Source organism: Triticum dicoccoides, chromosome 5B (genome assembly GCF_002162155.2).
Source record: "Triticum dicoccoides isolate Atlit2015 ecotype Zavitan chromosome 5B, WEW_v2.0, whole genome shotgun sequence".
NCBI lineage: Eukaryota > Viridiplantae > Streptophyta > Magnoliopsida > Poales > Poaceae > Triticum > Triticum dicoccoides.
In genome coordinates, this window is record NC_041389.1 from 684,734,420 (window position 1) to 684,744,867 (window position 10,448).

General features: G+C 44.3%; 1 protein-coding gene across 1 annotated transcript; it reads right to left on the reverse strand.

The window, feature by feature from the left end:
• Positions 1-337: 337 nt before the first annotated feature.
• Positions 338-2,430, reverse strand: LOC119310513. The gene is made up of 2 exons (XM_037586243.1): positions 1,130-2,430; positions 338-464 (listed from the first exon to the last, which is right to left on the reverse strand). Exons 1-2 carry the CDS (start codon positions 2,428-2,430, stop codon positions 338-340), a joined length of 1,428 nt encoding a protein of 475 aa, XP_037442140.1.
• Between the last annotated feature and the right edge of the window lie 8,018 nt (positions 2,431-10,448).

Here is a 10,448-nt window from a genome sequence, read left to right on the forward strand (position 1 = left end):
TGTTGTTTGTCCTATGGACTAAAACCATCCGGTTTATATAGACACCGGAGAGGGCTAGGGTTACACAGAGTCGGTTACAATGGTAGGAGATCTACATATCCGTATCGCCAAGCTTGCCTTCCACGCCAAGGAAAGTCCCATCCGGACACGGGACGAAGTCTTCAATCTTGTATCTTCATAGTCTTGGAGTCCGGCCGATGATGGTAGTTCGGCTATCCGGACACCCCCTAGTCCGGGACTCCCTCAGGGAGCATCATCAACATTGCTACCCGAGGTCTTCTCAGTTCCAAGCATCACCTTTGCTGGTTGTACTTGAACTCTTCACGGATTCTTCATTTCACGCACTCTTGGGAACATCGTCACCCCAAGGACCAGTCAGCTCTTGAGCTTCATATGGCAAGTCGCATCCATGTCCATAGACCATGCTGGTACATTCTGAAGCAACTTCTTCATATGGTGGAGCCCTAACAATAAGGACAAATATTCAGTCGATAACTGTTAAGGTTAGAAGTTATAACTCAAGACATAAAGTTACTGTTATCTGTATGATAGAACATCACAACTACATTTGGTCTGTCAACCAATTTGATGACACAAGGTGCTAACTTCGTTTTGTTGGCTGCCTTTTCTGACAACTAGTTAGTGTGTGCACATATTATGAAGCACTACACAAATATACCGACGTGATGAGATATTGGCATCTAGCTAGTATTGGAGACACATATAACATTTCTCAAATAGGATAACATGGTGATTAAACTTTGATACGATGCTAATCACAATGCGCACATCATAACATGACATACTAGTCTCTAACTATCTAGCAGTACCGGGGACATATTTAACATTTCTCAACTAGCGAGTGTCAAATATTTTCCGAAGTATTGCTATGGAGTAACATCTCAAGAAGCAACACACCCATAGAAACAAGGCAAATGTTATAACATCTTAAACCCCACTAATCCTCATCTACCAAACTACAAAAGCCAAAGGCCCGGGGCAGCAAGGGATATGTCACAACAAGAACATATCCAAACGAGCACTAAACTAGTTGCTAGTTATTTTCCACACAGAGAATACATTGTCACACTTCAGCGGGGCTAGTGGCTTTCAGGATGATAACCCTTACCTGTTCGTTATGGCATGGCTGACACATTCGAAGGAGTTTACAAAGTCCTCATCCTTAGTAACATTGGACCCACTGTTGATAAATTGTCGTGCCTGATCTACTATTTTCTCCTCCCCTAACGCACCCCGAGGACCTGCAGCCTCACTAGGCTTCGATGATCGATCCTTGTGCTCACCTCGAGTCACAGGAGTGTAGAAGCTCACAATGGGAATCAAATTAGCAAAGCCATGGTCATCACATACCTTTCTGGTCCGCTCTGATTGTAGTTCAATCGTGAAGAGTCTAGCTACTGTGGTCACCAAAATGACATTTGCTCCCTCGGCAAAGCCCAGAACTTGAACTCTAGTCTCTGCATCCACAAGAGCACCAATTGGGAGCAAATTGACCATGTAGATGACTCGGCTCAACACCCATCGTGCATTAGTGCTATCACTCACCTCCCTAGCCCACAATCTCAGATGTGAACCCATGACTTCGTTAACACCCAGTCCACCATCCTCTGCCAGCATAATGTTATATCGGTCGTCGCCATAGTTCCACAAATAGTTTGGTGGGTTAAACACAGTCAAGTTGTGCCGTGCCAAATTATACTCTAGGATGAACCCATCATCAGCCATGAAGTAAAGCTGAGACCACTCAACGAGCACGCTAGAAAAAAATGTAAAGCACATGTGCCAGCGGTGGTGCAAAGAGGTTAGCTCACCCCAGGTGCCTGTCTCCGACGAGAATACACAGGCCCACATGGCATCTTCATCATCGTCACTGTCTTCATCTTCAACAGAGAGGACAAACAACACCCGAAAATGCCCCCCTAAGCAGTCGCGGTGGTCGCACCCATCCACTCCGCAGAATACGGCTGCGGTCGTGTGCACCACATTCGCATATATGTCATTGTAAGCCACGGGCATTGGTATATGTTGTTGGGCACTCGTGACTGGTTCCCACATGAGAAGCTCTTGAGTATCCTGTCCCTCGGAGTCGGAGAGGAAGAGGGCGCGTCTGTGGCGGTAGTCGAGGGCCCTGGACAACCGACGATCCGAAGCAGCGAGGGAGAAGGACGATGCGGTGGTGGGGATGAAGTCGGGGATGCGCTCCTCGTCTGAGTCGTGAAGGAAGCCAATCACGGGAGGTGACTGGTGGAGCTCATGGAGGCGACGATGAAAGCCGGGGCGAGAAACGGCGTAGCCCCAGGCTTTACAGACGAGGGAGGCGCGGAAGAGGCAGGCTGGGTCATCGGGTGGAAGGCGGAGGAGGATCTCTTCGAAGAGCTCTTCCGGGAGCGTCGACGACTCTACTGCCATGGTGGTCGTAGTCTAGATCTGGATCTGGGTGGTCGCATGGAAGGGTTGAGTGCGATGGTGTGTATAGGTTGTGGGTACATCCAATTAGTAGTATAGTTGGGATATGAGTTAATTGTGGGGATTGCGTGTGTGAGAGTGGCGTATAGTTGGGGCTAAAACAATGATGACTTTCCTATTTAACATGAAAATTATTATCTTCTCCATTTTACACCAGGCCTAAATTCACACACAATATGACACTATCGTCCATATTTCCGCTCGAGATCGCTGCCCCCTAGGTACCCGACCACTAGCGCCTTGTCCGTTCTAGAGTTGTGTTGCCCTCGGCCACGCTCCATCGTACGAGCTCTCCCACCACCCATCCAAACCCAAGCTAGCCACCATGTCTAAACTTGAGGTCTCGCCAAGAGAGAAACTCCCATGGCTAGGCCAACCTATACATTTTCTTAGTCTTCATGCCCTATTTTTTTTATTGAAATGCATCATTTTATTATTTATTTGAACTAACCAATCGGAAAAAAAAATCCGAAATGCCACCTTTTGTCCTTGTATGTATATTTTCACGCGAAACAAGTATTTCTAAATGAAAATTTTGAGAAAATTCAAGACAAAGTTTTCCATCAAAAGAGGACATGCCAAGATTTTTTTTTTGAAGGAGAGGACATGTGCCAAGATGAAAGACTAATAGGTGTCTGGTTCCACTATCTATATCTTAGTCCGTCATACTATAAAGAAAACCTCCTGATGTTTCTGACATTAAACCCGTAATACATATCAAATGTTTTTAAAATACTCATATCTTTTAAACCGTAACTTCATATTTAACATGTTATATATGGAATTTGATTAGAAAAATATATAGAATTTGAATATGATGTTATTTTACCTGTTAACCATTTAAAAAAATACTATCTAGCGTGCAATGTTAATCAACAGTGCATTATCCGTCTTTCTTTTATATCGGTACTGATCTGGATTGTGGATGAACATCTTAGTAAAATCAGGATTGGAGACGAAATTGAAGATTACTTGCATGTTTCTTTGTACGTATTAAATCTACATACAAGCCGTGTTTAAATACAAGACATGTGAAATCTTGAACTTGCGCTTTTGTAAGCAAAGACTATCTTTGTTTGGACCGTAGCTACAAATACTCAGATTATAGACCATTTTTTTATAAATTAAGAGTGCGTGGTATTCTTTTATCCTGTTGCAACGCACAGGCACTTTTGTTAGTATCTATAATGTTTGTATGTATTACGCCTATTATCCTTCAATTGTGCAACATTTTAAAAACTTTTCAGGGACTAATCTATTAATTCAGTGCTTAGTGCGAGTTTGTCTTTTCTACATTTTTTTATTTCAAGAAAATAAAATATCATTGGATGCCACGAAATTACAAAAAATGAAAAGGAGGGGGCATCTTCCTTTTTTTGAAATAAACATCAAGCTTTATTAATTAGAAATAGCAGTTACATCGTCAATAAGGAGAGGTATAATATCATCCATAGGCTCCTCAAACCAATCCCTAGTCGCAAAAAATTTCGCTAGCCTAGAAATTTTATGAGCAACCTTATTTGCTTCCCTATTACAGTGTCCAAACCTAGTAACAGTAAATTCACGAGCTATAAAATAGCAATCAGCGAACACTGCCATCGTAGCTCCCGCCTTCTGTGCAAGGGTAAGGCCAAACCTTAGTGCCAGTGCTTCTGCTGTTAGAACGTCAGCACACAAGCCAATCCTCCAACTTCCGCCAACAATGAACCTTCCTTTGTCTTCACCGAGGACTGCCCCTGCCGTGCCTCTAAGCAGATCATGGTCAAAAGAAGCATCCACGTTTAGCTCCACAAAGCCCATAGGAGGTCTAAACCATCCCCTGTTTTACTGATTGTCTTAGGGAAGTTTGCTTTAACATAGTTTGTCGTTATAGCGCGAGACCCCATCGAAGTTTGATTTGCATCTTGAGATTTTCCTTCATGAACCAGTTTACGTCTATCCCACCATAAATACCAAGCTGTTATAACGATCAATTCACGTGCGTTTTGAAGGCCCAACACAGATATTTCTTGATCTGGCATAAGTAGTAAAAATTCAAGAACTGTCTCTCCCGCCCGGTCGACAACACAAGCTCTATTGATCACCTCATACAATCCTAACTTATCCCAAACCTCTTTCGCCTTATCACACAGAAACAAGACGTGTTTTGTGTCTTCTGGCCCATTTGGACGTGATGGGCAGATGGGCGAGACTTTCATATGTCTATTGGCGAGCATAACACGACATGAGAGGGTTCCATGCAATGTACGCCAGATGAAGAATTTTACGTTTGCCGGACAAGATAACTTCCATATCCTACTCCAAATAGGATTAGCATTGGATCTACCCATACCATTGCTATGTTCCAATTTCCTTCCATGTTGTTGATTCCATTCCTCCCAATAAGCCGATTGAACAGTGAACAATCCATTTTTTTGTGTAATTCCAAGCAATGAAGTCCGACATGTCATGCATCGGAAGGGCGCAAGCACCCTTTGAGCGTCAATTGGCCACAACGTTTGTCTCACCAAGTCTTCATCCCAATAACTCGTGATTGGATCAATAAGATCAGAGACCTTTGCCAAAAGTTGCCCCCTTCTAGGAGTAATTATTTTCCTATTTGCTCAATTCGTGATCCATGCATCTTCCAACTTGCAAGATATAACCATTCCTTAGAGAATCAACCCCGCAATAAAGCGTTTTGCCAGGTAGAAGAGGAACCCTTCTTTAAATTTGCATTCATAAAATCGCCATTCGGGAAGTATTTAGCTCTCAAGATTGTGGCACATAATGATTCCGGATTATCAAGCAACCACCACGCTTGCTTGGCTAGCAAAGCCAAATTGAAATCATGTATATCTCAGAATCCCATTCCTCCTTGGTCTTTTGGGACACACATCTTCCACCACGCCATCCAATGCATCCTTTTCTGATTGTCCTCGTCACCCCACCAAAATGTTCCTAGTGCTAAAGATGAAGTTAATGTTCCATGCTTTCATCTTTCCCGTGGGGGTGGTCTTGTCTGTGGGACTAAGGTGAACCAACAACTACATCATGAACAAAGGTGGTATATTATTTGCATTGTCGATGCTTTTCCACTGGTTTTGAACTACATGAAGGGAAACTTAGGATCCTGCAGTTGGAAATATGCCCTAGAGGCAATAATAAAATGGTTATTATTATATTTCCTTGTTCATGACAATTGTCTGTTGTTCATGCTATAATTGTATTGACCGGAAACCGTAATACATGTGTGAATACATAGACCGTAATATGTCCCTAGTAAGCCTCTAGTTGACTAGCTCGTTGATTAATAGATGGTTGTGGTTTCCTGACGATGGACGTTGGATGTCATTGATAACGGTATCACATCATTAGGAGAATGATGTGATGGACAAGACCCAATCCTAAGCATAGCACAAGATCGTGTAGTTCATTTGCTAAGAGCTTTTCTAATGTCAAGTATCATTTCCTTAGACCATGAGATTGTGCGACTCCCGGATACCTAGGAATGCTTTGGGTGTGCCAAACGTCACAACGTAACTGGGTGGCAATAAAGGTACATTACAGGTATCTCCGAAAGTGTCTGTTGAGTTGGCACGAATCAAGACTGGGATTTGTCACTCCGTATGACAGAGAGGTATCTCTAGGCCCACTCGGTAATGCATCATCATAATGAGCTCAATGTGACTAAGGAGTTGCTCACGGGATCATGCATTGTGGAACGAGTAAAGAGACTTGCCGTTAACGAGATTGAACGAGGTATTGGGATACCCATGATCGAATCTCGGGCAAGTAACATACCGATGGACAAAGGGAATTGTATACGGGATTGATTGAATCCACGACATCGTGGTTCATCCAATGAGATCATCATGGAACATGTGGGAGTCAACATGGGTATCCAGATCCCACTGTTGGTTATTGGTCGGAGAGATGTCTCGGTCATGTCTGCATGGTTCCCGAACCCGTAGGGTCTACACACTTAAGGTTCAGTGACGCTAGAGCTGTTATGGGAGAATAGTATGTGGTTACCGAAGGATGTTCGGAGTCCCGGATGAGATCCCGGATGTCACGAGGAGTTCCAGAATGGTCAGAGATGAAGATTTATATATGGGAAGTCCTTATTCGGTCGCCGGAAGTGTTCGGGGGTTACCAGTATTGTACTGGGACCACCGAAGGGGTTCCGGGGGTCCACCTACCCTGGAGGGCCCTATGGGCTGAATATGGAGGGGAACCAGCCCCGAGGTGGGCGGGGCGCCAACTCCCCCCTAGGGCTCATGCGCCTAGGGTTGGGGGAAACCCTAAGGGGGGCGCCCCCACCTAGCATGGGGGGCAAGCCTCCCCCTTGGCCGCCCCCCCTTAGATGGGATCTAAGGGGGATGGCCCCCTCTCCCCTTCCCCTATAGATAGTGGGGGTGTGGGAGGGCTGCCGCACCCTTTCCCCTGGCACAGCCCCTCCCTACCCAACACCTCCTCCTCCTCCGTAGAGCTTGGCAAAGCCCTGCAGAAATACCACAAGCTCCACCACCACACCGTCGTGTTGCCGGAGCTCTCCCTCAACTTCTCCTCTCCCCTTGCTGGATCAATAAGGAGGAGACGTTCCCAGGCTGTACGTGTGTTGATCGCGGAGGTGTCGTCCGTTCAGCGCTAGATCGGATCTTCCGCGATTTGAATCGCCACGAGTACGGCTCCATCATCCGCGTTCTTGTAAAGCTTCTGCTTAGCGATCTTCAAAGGAACGAAGATGCACTCCCTCTCTCTCTCGTTGCTAGAATCTCCTAGATTGATCTTGGTGATACGTAGGAAAACTGTTGAATTATTGGTACATTCTCCAACAATGGCACCATGAGCTAGGTCTATGCGTAGATTCTATGCACGAGTAGAACACAAGTAGTTGTGGGCGATGGTTTGTTCAACTTGCTTACCATTACTAGTCCTATCTTGGTTCGACGGCATTGTGAGATGAAGCGGCTCGGACCGACCTTACACATACACTTACGTGAGACAGGTTCCACCGACTGACATGCACTTGTTGCATAAGGTGGCTAGCGGGTGTCTGTCTCTCCCACCTTAGTCGGATCGGATTCGATGAAAAGGGTCCTTATGAAGGGTAAATAGCAATTGGCATATCACCGTTGTGGCTTTTGTGTAGGTAAGAAACGTTCTTGCTAGAAACCCATAGCAGCCACGTAAAACATGCAACAACAATTAGAGGATGTCTAACTTGTTTTTGCAGGGTATGCTATGTGATGTGATATGGCCAAAAGGATGTGATGAATGATATATGTGATGTATGAGATTGATCATGTTCTTGTAATAGGAATCATGACTTGCATGTCGATGAGTATGACAACCGGCAGGAGCCATAGGAGTTGTCATAATTTATTGTATGACCTACGTGTCATTGAAAACGCCATGTAATTACTTTACTTTATTGCTAACCGTTATCCATAGTAGTAGAAGTAATAGTTGGCGAGACAAATTCATGAAGACACGATGATGGAGATCATGGTGTCATGCCGGTGACAAAGGTGATCATGTCGTGCCTCAAAGATGGAGATCAAAGGCGCAAGATGATATTGGCCATATCATGTCACTTTATGATTTGCATGTGATGTTTGTCATGTTTACATCTTATTTGCTTAGAACGATGGTAGCATAAACAAGATGATCCCTCACTAAAATTTCAAGAAAGTGTTCCCCCCTAACTGTGCACCGTTGCGAAAGTTCGTTGTTTTGAAGTACCACGTGATGATCGGGCGTGATAAATTCTAACACATACAACGGGTGTAAGCCAGATTTACACACGCAAAACACTTAGGTTGACTTGACGAGCCTAGCATGTATAGACATGGCCTCGAAACACGAGAGACCGAAAGGTCGAACATGAGTCATATAGTCGATACGATCAACATGGAGATGTTCACCGATGATGACTAGTCTGTCTCACGTGATGATCGGACACAGCCTAGTTGATTCGGATCATGTATCACTAAGATGACTAGAGGGATGTCTATCTGAGTTGGAGATCATTAAATAATTTGATTAGATGAACTTAATTACCATGAACATGGTCTAAAATATCTTTGCAATATGTCTTGTAGATCAAATGGCCCACGATAATGTTGCCCTCAACTTCAACGCGTTCCTTGAGAAAACCAAGCTGAAAGACGATGGTAGCAACTATACGGACTAGGTCCGAAACTTGAGGATCATCATCATAGCTGCCAAGAAAACATATGTCCTCGAAGCACCGCTAGGTGATGCACCCATTTTCTCAGCAACTCAAGACATTATGAATGCCTGACAGTCGCCTAGTGATGATTACTCCCTGGTTCAGTGCGGCATGCTTTACAGCTTAGAACCGGGGCTCCAAAAGTGTTTTGAGCAGCACGGAGCATATGAGATGTTCCAAGAGCTGAAAATGGTTTTCCAAGCTCATGCCTGGGTCGAGAGATATGAAGTCTCCGACAAGTTCTACAACTGTAAGATGGAGGAAAACAATTCTGTCAGCGAGCATATACTCACTATGTCTGGGTTGCACAAGTGTTTGTCTCAGCTGGGAGTTAATCTTCCAGATGACTCGATCATTGATAGGATCCTCCAGTCGCTCCCACCTAGCTACAGGAGCTTTGTGATGAACTACAATATGCAAGGGATGGAGAAGTCCATTCCTGAGTTATATTCAATGCTGAAATCAGTGGAGGTGGAAATCAAAAAGGAACATCAAGTGTTGATGGTGAATAAAACCATTAGTTTCAAGAAAGGCAAGGGTAAAAAGAACTTCAAGAAGGACGGCAATGGAGTTGCCGCGCCCGGTAAATTAGTTGCCGGGAGGAAGCCAAACAATGGACCCAAGCCCGAGACTCAGTGCTTTTATTGCAAGGGAAATAGTCACCGGAAGCGGAACTGCCCCAAGTACTTAGTAGATAAGAAGGCCGGCAACACCAAAGGTATATGTGATATACATGTTATTGATGTGTACCTTACCAGCGCTCGTAGTAGCTCCTGGGTATTTGATACCGGTGCAGTTGCTCATATCTGTAACTCAAAACAGGAGCTGCGGAATGAGCGGAGACTGGTGAAGGACGAGGTAACGATGCACATCGGGAATGGTTCCAAGGTCAATGTGATCGCCGTCGGCACACTACCTTTACATCTACCTACGAGATTAGTTTTAAACTTCAATAATTGTTATTTAGTGACAACTTTGAGCATGAGCATTGTATCTGGATCTCGTTTAATGCGAGATGGCTACTCATTTAAATCTAAGAATAATGGTTGTTCTATTTATATGAGAGATATGTTTTATGGTCATGCCCCGTTGGTCAATGGTTTATTTTTATTGAATCTCAAACATGATGTTACACATATTCATAGTGTTAATACCAAAAGATGTAAGGTTGACAATCGTAGTCCCACATACTTGTGGCACTGCCGCCTTGGTCACATTGGTGTCAAACGCATGAAGAAACTCCATGTAGATGAACTTTTGCAGTCTCTTGATTATGAATCATTTGACACGTGCGAACCATGCCTCATGGGCAAAATGACCAAGACTCCGTTCTCCAGAACAATGGAGCGAGCAACCAACTTGTTGGAAATCATACATACTGATGTGTGTGGTCCAATGAGCGTTGAGGCTCACGGTAGTTATCGTTATGTTCTCACCCTCACTGATGACTTAAGTAGATATGGGTATGTCTACTTAATGAAACACAAGTCTGAGACCTTTGAAAAGTTCAAGGAATTTCAGAGTGAGGTAGAGAATCAACATGACAGAAAAATAAAGTTCTTACGATCAGATCGTGGAGGAGAATATTTGAGTCACGAGTTTTGTACGCACTTAAGGAAATGTGGAATTGTTTCACAACTCACGCCGCCTGGAACACCTCAGCGTAATGGTGTGTACGAACGTCGTAATCACACTCTATTGGATATGGTGCGATCTATGATGTCTCTTACCGATTTACCGCTAT